Source organism: Cimex lectularius, unplaced genomic scaffold (assembly GCF_000648675.2).
Source record: "Cimex lectularius strain Harlan isolate CLEC.00 unplaced genomic scaffold, Clec_2.1 scaffold199, whole genome shotgun sequence".
In the NCBI taxonomy this organism is placed as follows: Eukaryota; Metazoa; Arthropoda; class Insecta; order Hemiptera; family Cimicidae; genus Cimex; species Cimex lectularius.
Window position 1 is genome coordinate 858,663 of NW_019392740.1, and position 16,358 is coordinate 875,020.

Consider the following 16,358-nt stretch of genomic DNA (forward strand, 5'->3'; position numbering starts at 1 on the left):
TGTGAGTAGTGTGTATGGATGTGTGGGTATGTCAGCAGTGTAGATTAGGCCTAGGCTACTTCCTTGTGGAATGCCAATAAATTGTTAAGGACAACGTCAAAATTAAAGGAACCCAAGCACCGTTAATTAGGCATATTTCTAAAAAAAATTCCCTTGGTGCTTTAGCGCTATTTGAAGAAAAAAATTCCTTTTTAATACACAATTTTATCAATATTAAATGCAATGATTCCAAGAAAAATGCAAGAACAGACAAAACTAAAAGAATTTAACCGTTCGCGGGATGTGACTACGAAATTGAAAGTCTCAGGGCGCAAACAGAAGGTTAACGTATTGGCCAGGAATTCATCAGGAAGTGCTACTCCCTGTATTATTTAAATCTCTGTTCGCACAAAGCTGCAGCCGTAGAGGCGTCCTTGATTTGCCACATCGGCCTTCGCAGCTTTACTTTTATGTAACACCCTCAGCGTACGGCACACGTCAGAAAAGAAAGTCAATGCAGGAACTCGGCCAACATGTCGGTGGGAGACAAACAACGGCTCGGGGAGGAAAAGGCCCTGACCACTCTTACAACTGGTCAAAACTACAATCAAACGCCAATCGCCAAAAGAGGACCGTTAATTTTTTTTCCTGGGAAGGTTGAGTAAGTAAATCCATTTTGTCCAAATGGACTGAATGTTTATTCGTATTCAGTCATCTTTGCTTGAATAAATATAACCAAATCAATTATTCAATGTCAAGTTAAGACCGATTCAACCTTAACAATTCAAAAATTAGCAAACACAATAAAAACTAAAAAAGGAGAAAGTAAAGAACGCTTTAATGGCTTTAATCTCCTTGAGTGCTAATGAGCAGGTCGTAAAGTAAAAAAATGAAACCACAATAGATCCTTTGAATAGTCTTTTGTTTGACTAGCAACCCCCCATTGTATCAGATTGAATTCGACCACAAAAGGGTTCGTTTCTTTTCAATATTTCACTAATTCTTGTTTAAACCTGCCTTAGAAGTTAATAAAAGTCGGAATAACGTCTAATTTTTTTGACCGAGGCCCAACCTTTTCTGTCCAAATCTGGCTTTTGAAATATTAAATTTACACAGACGTAGAATATACTAAGGTTTATCACGGGCGAAGAAAAGACTGGCTGACAGGTTATTATAGTGTATCTAGTATATAGTGCTATGGTTTCCTTATAGTTTAGTAAGAGCTATACTTTTGGCCTAAATTGCATGCTACTCAATTCGGCAGCATTCGCGATTTGAAGCTTCCGAAATTCGATGCGCTAAAGTTGCTCAATAAACTCTGGATCAAAAAGTAGCAATTTGATTATGGGGCAGCGGAAAAGGGGCCTTATTCCCAAATGTTAATACAACATCCTGTTATTTATATGTAGACGGTAGTAAGGAATTCATTGCCGTAATGACACGAATCCGAACGACTCATGGAATAAGCGGTGCCTACCTTCACAAAATAAAACAGAGACAATCCCCAAATTGTTCCTCTTGCGATGTACCCGAAGATGTAAAGCATTTTTTACTTTTCGATTGCGAGGAATACCATGAAATCAGAGAAACTTTCCTAGCAGAGGTTTTTGAAGGTAACGTCATTGACAATCCCTTCAAACTCGAAACAATGACAGCCTCGGAAAACGTATTGATTTACAAATTGATGTTTAAATTCATAAAAAAATGTAATTTAAATATATAAAGTTGGCAGCAACTATAGTGTAGTTAGTTAGTGTGCACTACATCTTATACAATGTCAAGATATTAAAGAAATAAAGCAAAAAAATAAGCTATAGTTCACTAGGAGCTGTTATGGACTTAAAGTATATGAAGAATTATAGTTCACTAACAGCTATTGATCATGTATATTTCATTAAGTGCTACGGTTTCCTTATAGTTTAGTAAGAGGTACAGTTCACTAACAGCTATCGTTCACTCATGGTTTATTAAGATAGAGACCGCTGAGATCTATTGTTTACTTATATTTTATTAAGTGCCATGGTGTCCTTACAGCTTACTAAGAACTATTGTTCACTAAGAGCTGTTATGCACTTAAAATTTATTAAGAATTATAGTTCACTAACAGCTATGGTTCATGAATATTTCATTGATGGCTATGGTGTCTTCATAGTTTACTAAGAGCTATAGCTCACTAAGAGCTGTTATGCGCTTAAAGTTTATTAACAATAATAGTTCATTAACAGTTATTGTTCATGTATATTTTATTATGGGATAGGGTTTCCTTATAGGTTAGTAAGACCTGTAGTTCACTAGTGCTATTGTTCATGAAGAGTCAACTTATGGCTTACCATAAGTTGAAATCAACCTTTGTCTCAGTGGATCATAAATAAGACGTCGAACCTTTTCCTACTTTATTCTGCCATTTAATATATCAGGAATAAATATTTCTTGTTATCACGGAACTCGAAGCAGGGTAGGTAAATATGGCTGATTAGCTGGAATATCCGCAGAATCATTGATTTTTCAAAACAATTCTTACATTTTATAGTAACTATAAGGCTTATGATAGTCTATATTATCTGAAATAGTTTCTTTATTTTTTTATACAAGCTATTTCAAGCTTGTGAAACAAATAACCTCATAATGTGTGCGTTTCCGGTGCTTTTTTTAAAAATCGGTTTTGTATTAGTCGATTTCAATTTGAAGACAACGATTCCAAAATGTCATTAGTATTAGACCTATTCTAGCAATCAATGTTATGCGTCGACTAAACATTGAGGAATCTGCAATAAACTTCTGCCATTTCGAAAACCATCAAGCGGCAGGTAAATTCATCGTAAAACCGTGGACAAGACCGTTGTAAATCAACCCAAGGACCCGTGGAGCCTTTTCGAACAAATATTTTTAAAAAATTTCTAAATGGAAAATTCCACGAGCGCACGTGCAGTCGAATAGGAGAAAATTTGAAATTTTGATTAATAACTTGAAAAGAATCATCTTAACTATCCCATTGTTATGCTTATTAGGCGTCAATGGCTAAATTACATAATAGAAATTGGGTATTTTAACAAAACAAAAAAAAATATTGGAAATCTTCCTACCATTACTATTTTTAATTTTATAAAATTAACCGACTACTTAAATTGGAAAGCTTTTTTTAGTCAAAACCGGCTAGGATTCTTGTGAAACCAGGACAATTCGCCGGAAGGGGACTTTATTTAGTATAAACACAATGAAGAATAGGTATAATTGCTTGGTCTGATTTCAATTCAATTTTTCAATTTAATACATTCATTATATCAATTAAAAACAGCACTGGTAACCAAGTAAAAGACAAAACAATCAACACTAAATATATTCGGCATTGGAATTACGAACAATTAAAACATTTTAGAATTTGTTCTGTATATAATGCTGCGAACAATTATGACATCCGCTGCTAAAATTGCATTCATAATACTGAGTACTATCGAAGACGTAGAACAAAATTTGTTTTGAAAAACGACGTGAAAGTGCAGTTGAGTGGGCGAGGCTAAGGCAAAGTAAACTCACATCTACGTTTTACATGGCCTACATAAATTGGCCAAAATGTGCCAAAAGAAATTTTCTCTTATTTTATCACTTTCAAAGAAAATACGAGCGAGGATCGCCAGTTTTAATGAAACATCTTTTTTTTTGATACCAGGTTGAAAAATAGAAAGCAATTATGACCCGAGAAACCTATTAAATTTTTTTAACTATTTTATGTAACTTTTAAACATGTTTTTCTGCCTTCGTTGTGCATGCAAATTTCAAGGATATTATTTATAAGTACATTTTTTCTACGATAACGAAATAATATGCAGAATAGTATTAAATGAGTTAAAACAAAGTTACTATAACGCAAAAATATGCCCAAGTATGTTAAAAAAATTGTTTTAAAAAATAAATAAATCGTGTTCGTTTTACGTACCCGTAAAATCATTACGAATATTCGTCGCCAAAAAATTAGACACTTTGGATTATAAGTTTTTCTCTCAGATGTCCAGTTTTCCACTTAAAAATGAATAACTTCTCTGGATTTTATCCAAATTCAACGTTATGAGAAGCGTTCGAAAGTAGGATTGTTCATCTTTCAACCTATGTCGACAAATGTCATACGTTATGTCATTATAAAAGTTAAAATAAGGTGCAATCACAAAAAAAACCTGAAACGTTATCTTTTATATCTCCAGTTATAATTTATGCGGAGGTTAATGTTATGCCATTGCGAATAGTTTAGAAAGTTTATAGTCCCTGTAAAATTTCCTGTAGCCTATTCAAAGTTATCAGTAATTTTTTTGATTTTAGATAACAAATCGGAAGAGAAGAAAGCGAAATTTTTGAAGATTTTTTTATTTTTTCGAAAAATTTGTATTTGCGGGTTTTGGTGGTACAAAGAACTAATATAAATTTTGTTTCTTGGTAAAAAGAAAAATATTTCAACCTATTTGCTAAGTAGATATTAAAATACTATGATCAAGCAAAGTAAGCCGAAATAATTTAAATAATAAAACCCCTGAATGGAATTTTTTTGAGAAAATAAATAAAAATTTCTCAAATTTTCTCCTACCAACTGCTTGAAGTTTTTCTCGAAAATCGTAAAAATTATTATTACTTTCAAACGACACAACCGAAAACTTCCAGGGGTTTAGTCCTCATAAACTTCACGTGATGGCACTTACGTAATATTAAAACCGAGGATAAAAGATAAAACTTTTGAGGAGATATTGTTTATTTCATTCATATTTTTCTTACTGCAATGGCAAAAAATATAAATATTTTTGGCATGACCTGAAAGAAGAAATATTCTACTTTCCAACGGTTGTAACACAGTTGAAACTGGATGAAATCCAGAAAGTTTATGAAGTTTTAAGTAGAACACCGGATATCGGAGGCGGCTAATGCATCCCGAAAATGTCTATTTTTTATTATGATGAAAATTCGTACTCAATGGTTTTACAGGGTGCTCAACAAGAATCAGAATTGGTTTAAAAAAACCTTTTTTAGCTTTTTATATATCTAGCCTCGTTCATACATTTATTTTATTATCCTATATAAAAACGAATTTAAAAAATTGACTAATACATAAATGCTCTAACATCGTTGATCAGAGGAAGGTGAGGCAGTGAGTTCTCTGAGACAAGAAGATCAACAAGGGAGCATTCTTGGTCCCATCTTTTATACCATTTACTTTGCTGACCTGCCGAAACATCCCAACACCAACCTTACGGACTATACGGACGATTCTGCAATTTTATCTCTTAAATTCAATCCTACCCAAGCCACTTTTTATATCCAGGAGCATCTTGAGCTAAGTGGTATAAGTTGGTATAAGTGAAAGATGAAACTAAATGACACATCCAATTTATGTTCACGCTATACAAACCGCCCCACGTCTGTACGTTAACAGTAAAGAACTACTCAAGTAAAATATTTAAGGGAAATAGGTAGGTAGGCAGTAGACTGACGTGGAATGACATCGTGTTACATGTCAAGAGACAAGAACGATTTGGAAGAATTTGGACAACTACTAAGACTTACAGTACCAAAATCAGGTATGTAACACTTCGACCAATTCGGAGCTGTCGGGATCCACCAAGCCATCTAACGTCCAACAAATCTAATCTTTCCAATCAAAAGTCCTCAGAAGAATTTTCCAAACAATGACCTTAACATTCCCTTCGTCAAAGAATTGACTATTTCCCGCTTCCTCAAGTTTCACTCCAATCTTTCAACCTATCTTACCCCTATAGCTCAAACCCTCTACACTACTTCCCATCCCAAGAACACCCCGACGTCGCTTCAAACGACGATGGCCCCCAAGACCTCCCGATATCAAACTGAGTGCCAGTATTGACTGGTTTTTCATAACACGTGCCCTCCGGGTACAGTAAGTGTTTTGCCTGGGATTTTATAGCATTAAGAATTTGTAATGTGTATAATTTATGTACAGGATACAAATATTATATATTATTACTTAATTACCTACTTCAATTTTTTCTCGGTTCATGGAGCCTTTTGACAAGAACGCTCAGCTTAACGGATATTTTTCGATGTAATATCGTCAAAAAGTTTTATTAAAATCTGTGATCTCACGACCGAAACATTCTCTTGAATGCCAACCATCATCTTTTCGTCAGTAATTTTATTTATCGTTAATACGTGAAAAGGGTCGATAATACACTTCTTTCTCGTGAATCTTTAACTTTGTCTTCTCTTTTGTTAAGTAATTTAGTTTAAGTTAAAGTTTTCCGTGATTGATTCATTAATTGGGGTCTTAGAAGCGATATTACAACATGGATCTGAGCTTACCGAAACAAGTTTCAACCGACGAAAAAACCAAACAAGTTTATCATGTCTATAAGTCAAGAATACGTATGTAATCAAATGTTGAAATCAAAAAGTTAACGACACGAGTTATCAACCGGAATCACGTCAATGACAAGAAAGCGAAAATCAAATAAGCAATCTATTGTTCAAAAAAGTCTAAAATAACAAAATGAAGCGAGTGGTAAATATGGTAATTTACAAGTATGTTTAAAAAAACACGTACATTGTCGGATGTGAAGATTTTATCGCAAAAATACATTCCGGTCGAAGATGAATGCAAAAACACACTGTTCTGTGCAAATCATAAACATGGGCCAATATAGGTCAGAAATCAAGAATTCCAATGAAAAATTCTGTAAGACCTCGTAATAATCCGTCATCCGAGTGTCCTACCGTGTTGGTATAAGCGAAAAATTCGATTTAAAGGCTATTGTTTTTTTTTTCTCCATCGCACGTTCTGCGATCCCGGGGCCAAGGTGATCGCCACGACCCGGAAGCTGTGACAATGATGTGGAGGGAAAAAATTAAAAGGTGTCTTTATTAAGACGAATGCAAGTTTAACCAAACTTTCTCGAAAAGCAAAAAATAAAAAATTTATGTTAGGTACGCAACCCAAGAATGAAGCCTGCTTAGTTAAGTCAATTATGAAATTCAAAGATAAAACTAGGAAAATTTAAAGCGACAGAAAAAATTATTGAACAAACTTGTTTAACCCAGGTCTGAAAATGTGCGACTTTTCCTTGTTAAAAAACACACAACATATTTTAACAATATACGACTTTTATTTTTAACCAAACGAAATTGAAAGTCCAGAAGAACGCTTTCTTTTATTTATAACCCTGTCCCATATGAAAGTGAACATTTAAATCTCCGGAGTAAACTACTCTTAATTATTCTTTTTATATAAAATTTTGGTTGAGATGAAAAATTAGTGACACGAGCGGGATCGAACCCACGATATTCGGCTCAATATGCCGCTGCTCTAACTCATCCCAACCAAAACCTTACATAAAAAGAATAATTAATTGGAATAAATGATATGTTCAATTATGACCACTAAGCAAATATGGATTACTGCAATATTTACAATTTAAAACCAGACCATATGTCTTGATTTTATGTTTTTAGGCCTTCTGATTTGCGAAATGTTTATTTTCGTTTTAAATCCACGGCTTTCTTTCATTTTATAACTCTTTACTAGATGAAAGTGTGCAATTAAATCCCTGATGGTTTCCTGGACGGCCCAGTACGTATTATTTACAAAACCAGTTCACATGTCCTATTTAAATGTTTTCATCTGGCGATCTAATTCGCGAAATGTTTATTTTTTTCCAAAGCCGAGATAAGGGAAGGAATAGGTTTTATTTTCAGCCTTTGCCTGTGTTTACGTTGTACGAAAAACATTTGCTATGAAAACTTGAAAATGTAAACAATTACCATCATACTTTCCATTTTATCGCATTTGTCTGGGTAACTGTTGAGCAAAAGGTAAACTGTGACACCAGCTGGGAAAGTGATGACAATAGTGACTATTGTTCACAAAAAAGGAACAGTGCGCGATCAACTCTAGCGATGAATATTGTCTGAAAGTGACTATATTTGAAACAACAATCAATGTTAAGCAAACTTAAGAAACACATACTGACTCAATGACCCATGCTTATCCGATCAAAGCAGATGGATTCAAGCAACAAAAATGGGCGTTTTATAGGTCAATTTAGACTAATATCGTATACCTCTTGAAAAGCTCTTCTGTAAGAAAATTGACTTACTTATACTACATATATTCGATATTTGAATCTACCAGTATGTGAAGAATATATACCCGACCATCAATTTAGATGTCACTGCTGTTCAAAGCCATGGATGTAAGTGTCGCTCAAGAATGCTGTTCGGGTGTAGGAGAAAGCTTGATCGAGTCTGGCATCTAGGGCTTAATTCCAACTTTGCTGACAGTACTTTATATGGGTCGGATCCTCTCACGTCTTTTATTACTGTAGTAAGTGGTTAATATCCCTTACCATCCTGTGACCATTATCCTGACAAACCATGATGATAAATTCTATTATCCAACCCAGTTAAAGCTTACGGAACCAACCACACCCATTGGACAATGCTTCAAAAAATGTTTATCATTAATAGCACAAAATTCCAAAATTACTACCTCTAATTATAACCTATAACCCTATCCTACCGAAAATGCCATCCGCTACCTTGGCCTATGTCTAGACAAACCACTAACCTGGAAGAAACACCAGTTAAATTACTGAATTGAAAAGACAATACCTACACCTTAAAAGTCAAATAGACATACAATTCAGTTGAAACTAAAATAAGGCTTTGAACCGAATTCAACCGAACCTCCCAAACTCAACTGATTGCAGACCCTACAACTACGAATCCTTAGATCCATTGTTAATGGATTCTCCGGATTCTCCAACCGTACCATCTGTAACGACCTAAAAATTCCCTTCATGAAAAGCATTAGAAGATATAATTACAAAAGTTCCACAATAACATCAGCTTTAACGACCCTCCTCTCGATCTCTTCCCAATTACAAGAGCCAGTAGATACGTGACTTGCTCTCAGAGTAATTAATTTTAAATAATCTTTTTACGTAACGCTTTTGTTTGAAATGAAAAAATCAGTGCCACCAGCGGGATTCGAACCCACGACCTTCGGTTAAATACGCCGCTGATCTACCACTTGAGCTATCGTGACTTCGATCCACTCAGATACCAACTCCCCATCTCAACCTACAACCTTTCGAATTTTCCCGCCTTTTTGCCATTTTTGAAACAGGATTCGATTCTCGGCGACATATGAAGTGGCCACGGGGATCTGTTAGTGAAGTTATACTTCGTTTTACTTATTAAATCCATTATATTTAGTGGTCAATTGACCAAATTTCTTGTTTCACTTAATCTTTTTTTGTAAGGTTTTTGGTTGAAGTGGATCGAAGTCACGATAGCTCAAGTGTTGAGCAGCGGCGTATTTAGCCGAAGGTTGTGGGTTCGAATCCCGCTCGTGGCACTAACATTTTCTATTCAACCAAAAACTTTACATAAAAAATTAATTAATTGAAAAAATTAATTTGGTCAATAGATCACTAAATATAAAGGAATTAATTTTAAAGCTAAATGCATTCAAAAACATTATGAATCATATACGAAGATGGCAGCACTGAAACGTCAAATTATTACAGAAGACATTCAAGCTACTTGGTTAATGAAACTTTTAAACAAATAAAAAATCTGTAGTTTTTAATTTGTTGTTCTAGCGGGGTTGTATTTCTATTACTGAATTGCTTATCCACTCTCTTAACCGCAATGTTCTGTCAGATATTTAAGCAGAATGGTGCTTTACACAAAAAAGTACCTTCATTCCCATTATTTTTTCCTCGGAACACTCCTTTTAATTTGTCCCTGAAGACCCATTCTATCAAATTAAACTGTTACGTTTATTATATTCTATACTGATTCACAAATAGTATAAATATGTAATTTGGTCGTTTCCTTTCATCCTGGTCTGTCTATATTTGCCGTCGTGCTCGGTTTCGGGTTTGTTTGTTATTTTATCAATCATATTCTAAAATTTTAATATTTACCGTTGGGGGTCAATGGGGTGCCGATTCTGTTCGGTTCAAGTTGATCTGTAAGGATCGAGTTTATAGTTCATCACAAAACAGAACACCCAGATAAATCTCAAAATTTAACATAAATACTAACTTATCAAATTTTACATGTATAACACACTGGCACACTGATGGCGATGTTGAAACGCGTCTGACAGGCCAAACCAGCTAAGATAAGCAGACCAGGATGACCGATAAGGAAGAAATTATATCCTAAAATCATGAGATTTTCTGTTTAGGCTGAACCTGTAGTCCGATCATTTCCTGTTTTAACTTTACGGCGACACAAATCTACTTCTGTGTGGTGTTTAGTGACCGTTAGCCAATGATTATTTGGAGATGGTGAGGTGCGGTCTGGTGTGACGTAGGTTTTAGAAAAACATTTTCTTTATCATGCCAACGTTTTGATCTTTATTGAGATCATCTGCAGGGCTCAAAGTGTTTGTTTTCCGTGGCACTCTCAACACGACACACAAGAATGACACAACTACACGCAAAACAAACACTTTGAGCCCAGAAAATGATCTCAATAAAGATCGAAACGTTGGCATGATAAAGAAAATGTTTTTCTAAAACCTACGTCACACCAGACCGCACCTCACCATCTCCAAATAATAAATAATTTAGTTAATAATTATTAATATAATTATTAAAAACAGGTGATTGTGTGTAAATGTTGTTGTTTATTTTGTCGTTTCTTCTGGTTGTCTTTTTGGTCTGCTTGCTATCATGTAGTGGGTGATGCTAGAGACAGGTTCCAACACTGGTGGCGGAGGCGGAGGGGAAGGCGAAGGCGTCCGTGGTGGCGGTGAGGGTGACGGTGTGAACACCACGACTGATTCTTCCTCCGGCGGTGGAGGTCCTTCGCAAGCGTCCTGGATGTCGCACTTTTTCAGCAGGCCGCGGCAAAGTTGGATCATTTCGCCGGACAGGGCGAGTATTAAAAGGTTGTGCGACGCGGCTATGAACTCGCCGTCGATGTACAACTGGGGTATCGTCGTATAGCCCGAAGTGCTGATGAGCTGCTGGGTCAGAGGAGACGAGTTATCGCCTATGTCCACTATCACTTCTGTGTATTCGATTCTACCCATGTCCAATATTTTCTGGATGTCGTGGCAGTGATGGCATCGCTTCTGCGTGAAGAGTACGATCTTGTTTTTGCTCAGGATCTTCTTCAGTGCAGTCTTTTTGCAGCAACAAATGACTTCGCTGAGTGGCATTTTCCGCGAGCCGCCTTCTCACCTCCCGCCACTGCTTGAGTACCGCTCCTGCCCAATTCTAATAGATTCTTGATTAAAAATGTTAAATCATGTGTTCCAAAAATTATATTAAAATTAGATTTTTGTAAATAACAAAACTGTGAATGGTGTCGTTGTTGAGATGCCCAGGAGTAACAATCACTCTCATATTTGTCGTAACCCGAGTACTATTAATGACTGTGGCTACAACATTCTTGAATATGTAGGGTTCCAATCTTCGTAGAGGTATTAGACAGGTGAAAAAAGTAGACTAAATACTGGGTTCACCAAGCTTTCGGCAACTTATAGTGCCATTATCAGGACCTACTTTATTACAAATTCTAAATAAATACACAGTAACATGTAATTAACAATTAATGTAATAAAATAATATGCATACTTTCCCAAAAATGAAGAAAACTACATGGAAAAACTAATTGTTTTCTTCATTCTTGGGAAAGTATGTATATTATTTTATTACCTCTACCTCTACGAAGATTGGAACCCTACATAGATTATCTGCAGGTCGATCAACAAACCTCATATTTTCAGTCTTAAATATTTCGTTTAAAACTGACTTAAGTTTACAAAACAAGTGCAGGAAAGGAAAACGCGGCTTATTTATTTTTCATTGAACACCCCCATTCTCTCACTATCTTGGTGGGTAAATTTCATCCACCCTCAATCTGTTATTATTTTGTTAGCCGTATATTTCCTCTATATATCCCCTCGACTGCTGTTTTTCTTTCTGCCTGTTTCTGTCTGTATATTCCACTATCTAACCCCTTTGGTTGGAAAAGTTGGTATTTTTTTTTTTTTATATATCGTACCAAAAACGTCTTCCGTTCACTTTCTTTTTCCTCACCTTTGCCTTTCAACTATCCAAAATAAAAATAAAGACTTTAATGTCAGTTATATAACTTTCAGATTTCAATAGGGGAAAATACAATAAAAACGAAAAATACAATAAATACTAAAAAAAAAGAAAAATACTAATCAGAGAAACAAAACAGAAAGTATTATAATCAGAAAACAGAAAAACTTTGTAAATGATAATAATATACTTCATAAATTAATTATTCAGAAATCGTGAGATGCGGTCTGGTGTGATGTAGGTTTCAGAAAAACATCCCTCACTGGCACTCTCAACGCGACACGCAAGAATGGCACAATTACACAGAAGACAAACACTTTGAATAAGTAGAAATGTTTTGATTGAATATAAAAAATATGTTTTGCATTGTATAAATTCACTTTTCCACATCCTAAATGTATTTGTTAAATGTTTGTAAATCCCAGGCCCTGAAGATGAACTCAATAAAGATCGAAACGTTGGCACGATAAAGAAAATGTTTTTCTGAAACCTACATCACACCAGACCGCATCTCACAATTTCTAAATAATTATCGATTAACGGTCACTTATCACCACACATTTCATAAACTAATATGGGCACAAAAATAATGTTTCAATGTTTGATAAATAATTCGCAAAAATATTTCATTTCTGTTGTTCTTTAATTTGATATATCGACAAATCCTTAAATAAAATAACAGCGATTTCTTAAATAATTCTTGAATTTTTCTTGGAGATCTCAATTACTCGAAATTGCAGTTTTAAATCTAGCCTTCTTAATCTTAGACCAAAACTGTTTATAAAATTGCATAATTTTTCAACTCTCTACGAAGATATTATATTTAATTTCTTCATGCATTAACAATAAATAGTTGAATATATCATTATTTTTTTTCTTTAGTCCTGTCAGGCTGCTGTGATAAACAAAAATCCCTGAATATTTTTGGCACATACGACAAACAATTTTTATTGCTCAAAAATTCTTCACCTTTGGAAAATATCGTAGAACAAACTTTTTTGACTATTGTGCAAAATATTTTACCATAATTTTTATGTTTCTTTTTTCGCCCCAATACCTGTTACATCTAACGCCGGTATGATTGTGACAAACTGCCGTCAGAAAGGAAACAAACTACGCCCTCATAAAAAATTTTTACTCCATAGAGAAAATATAGATCTTTGAAAATTTCAAAATTATTTTCGCATTTCTTTCTACAATTGATTAATTGTTTTTACATGAAAAATCTATATAACCTATTAAGTTGATTTTAGCATGCCTTATACTAAACTGAGATAGTTTTTATAATTTAAATTTTGTTAGTGAGCCACTAGCAAATTTCACGTCCTACAAGTTGTCCAACAAATGAGTTTTATCATTAATAAAGAAATCATAGTTTTTATTAGTTTAATTATTTTAAAAATACATCAATGTTATGCATTCTATGAGTAGGTTGTAAGCTGGCTCAAAATTTGATTGAACTATGAAATTTTCTTTTGCTTTGCACGATCCCATTGTCTTAAGTGACATTTAAAGAAGAAAAGTAAATGTTAAGATATAGAAGATGTGAGATATAGTTTCATCGGCCATTTTTTGAGATTTTATCCCAAATAAGCCAAATAATAATAATAAAATTAATAAAATAATGGGAAAATGTCTTTCATACATTTCACTCTTTCCTGGCAATTTCGATCCGACATAGCTGCCAGCCAACAGGTTGTACAAATTTGTCTATGTATAAAAGCATAAGTATTAACTAGATTTATCTTATAGCAGTTTTAATTTTTTTTTAAATATTTTAACCATTTTTATTAGGTTTTGTTTTAAATTTTTGCTGTAAAAGAAAAACCGCCCACTATAAAAAATTAAAATTTTCCACTCACTTGAAAAGTATGCTCCAAAAACAGCCGAAACTGCTTCCGTTCGCGACCAATCTTGAATACGAGACGGTCATCGGTGTAAATTTGAAGGGGCCGGATACACTTCACAGGCACAAGTCTATTGTTCTTTCTTGTTCCACTGCCAACGCTTCACTGTTCTCTTGTATGCGTTTCTCGGCCAGAGTGGAAGTGGAAGCTTCTTTTACCTGGCGGCCTCTGCACGACCCCTACCCAACTAGGGACGGATTTGAGACATAATCCCGACCGAAATCCTTGGCCCTCCTGTTTCCTTTTTACATCCGACCAGTCTGGTCTTCTTCCTATTCGAACGGCTGGCCCGCGTGAATAAGCCCTTCCACCTAAGTTTTAGAAAATGCTTCAAATCAGCCAGTACCTGGGTCACACAACGCCACATCTGATATTCAATGATATTTTAAAACAAAAATATGTATAAAATTGATCCAGGATAAAATGCGAATAAAATTTGATATTTTCAATGTTTATAAAGCACTCACACAAATCGTAAATTATTAACATAACAATAAAAACCATTTCATATAACCGATAAAACTTGATGCAATGTTTCATGTAATAGGTTAACATATTTCGCATTATATCATTGTTTTCAAAAAAATACAAATGGACATTTATAATCATTTAAGACATATAAAGAAATTATAAATCATTAAAGTTTTACAAACATGACATCCAAACGAAAATCATCTCATTTAGCCAATCATATATTATACAATGGACCTACTGATTGTTTAACATATTTGACAAGGCATTATTTTTACAATTATATAATTAACATTACACAGCATTTTTAATAATTTAAGACACTTAATAAAAAACTAAGTCATTCACTTTTTGCATACATGATACCATGTCATATTACCTTGGAATATGCCCACTCAATAAAGACATAACCTAGGACACAATGAAAATCCAGAGAAAAGAATTACAGCATTTAGTATACTGGTCCTGCCAAAATGATTATTTTTTACTGCAGGGAATCAGGCATCCATTTTAGATATAATCAATGCATTATTTATTGATTTTAAAAAAATCACTTTCTTGTGTTAAAAAAAATATATATATATATATATGAATACTTTCTTCAATGAAACTTTAATGTAAAATAATACGTAACAAATTCAATTATGTTCATTACATATTTGCTCAGCAATTGGTAATAAACAGAACCAACATTTTTTTTAGACACTATTTAAAAATATATTCATATGTAATTAAACTTTATATTTCATAATAATTTCTCTGAATGCAAAACATTTCCATGGTTACTATCATTAAAAGTGTTTTACTGGTAACTTTTTTATAAAAGTGCTGAAAAAACATTTTTTGCTTTATCGAGCTTTGCTTGAAATTGCTATTGTTATCAATTATTTGATAATCAATTAAGCCTATTTTGACCAACATTCCAAGGACGTGACAACAATTAAAGAAGAGGATAATTATAAAAATTTAGAAACGTTGAAGAAGGGGATAAATATAAGAAAGAGTGAGAACAGTTAAAGAAGAGGATAACAACAAGAACAACTAACATCATCTAAAAAAAGCGGATAATTATTGAAAATGGTTGTTTCCCAATTTTGGTTTATGGTCGGACTTTCTGCTTGGGGAATGTTTTCCTCTTACAAATTTTATAAAAATCACAAAGAAGAACAGGAGGAATTGGAACGTAAGGCAAGGCAGAAAGAACAATATGGAGTACAAATTGACCTTAGCCGAATCCAGACAGTATGTTCAGGAGTATGCATAAGAGCAGATCCAAATGCTGATGTTGAAATGCAGGCAAACCAAATTGAAGAACAAAAGCAAATGCATTACAGAAACCTTGTACATTCCCTGAGCACTGCAATCATGCGAGAAACTTTACAGGATGGGTAAATTGAAATTTAATTTTTGATTTATTTATTTGCCCTTTTTTAATTGATTTTTTGTTTCCATTCTTCTAGCGAAGAACTGGACTGACAGTTCTTGCCATACCCATGGTTTTGATAATTTTACTACACGGATTTGATATATTCATGGATTTGACGAGTTTACTTCATTATTTTTGATTTTTGTGGGCGATGATTTCTGTACATCATCCTACTTTTATTTATGAATTGCAGACAACTAGTACACTTATTTTCATAGCATTGCATTAGATTTAGTTTAGCTGAATCAAAAATACAGTATTTTTTAGTTAAAACATCTTTTTTCTTCATGTTAATACAAAATATCTTAATGAAATAAACCAAGCATTTCAATACAATTTTATAAATTTAATTTAAAGATTAGATAACTTTGTGAAAATTGGTTTTCATCTTGAAAAAAAGAAATAGAAGACAATCTACAAAATGCCTGTACTAAAATGCGCTTCATCCAAACAAACTATGTACGTTCCTTTGACTGAACTATGTTGAAGTCTGTC

At 33.9% G+C, this 16,358-nt stretch overlaps 2 protein-coding genes across 4 annotated transcripts in view; one reads left to right on the forward strand and one right to left on the reverse strand.

The window, feature by feature from the left end:
• The window catches only part of LOC106663427 (bestrophin-4), a 152,746-nt gene extending 138,618 nt beyond the window's left edge, over positions 1-14,128 (reverse strand). Inside the window, exon 1 of one of the 3 annotated variants that reach the window (XM_014388248.2) lies at positions 13,922-14,128. In XM_014388248.2, the coding sequence (XP_014243734.1) occupies positions 13,922-13,992 (71 nt within the window). In that variant the 5' untranslated portion in view covers positions 13,993-14,128. The remainder of the gene's footprint in view (positions 1-13,921) is intronic. The other 2 variants (XM_014388246.2, XM_014388245.2) reach the window with 2 other exon arrangements.
• Positions 14,129-15,234: 1,106 nt separating this feature from the next.
• Positions 15,235-16,132, forward strand: LOC112126965. The gene is made up of 2 exons (XM_024227075.1): positions 15,235-15,825; positions 15,898-16,132. The coding sequence occupies exons 1-2, from the start codon at positions 15,515-15,517 to the stop codon at positions 15,911-15,913; spliced, it is 327 nt and encodes a 108-aa protein (XP_024082843.1). The 5' UTR covers positions 15,235-15,514; the 3' UTR covers positions 15,914-16,132.
• Positions 16,133-16,358: the final 226 nt, after the last annotated feature.

Bases quoted from the DNA above. Each gene is read 5' to 3' on its own strand.
- LOC112126965 (XM_024227075.1), top strand. From the start codon at position 15,515: ATGGTTGTTTCCCAATTTTGGTTTATGGTCGGACTTTCTGCTTGGGGA.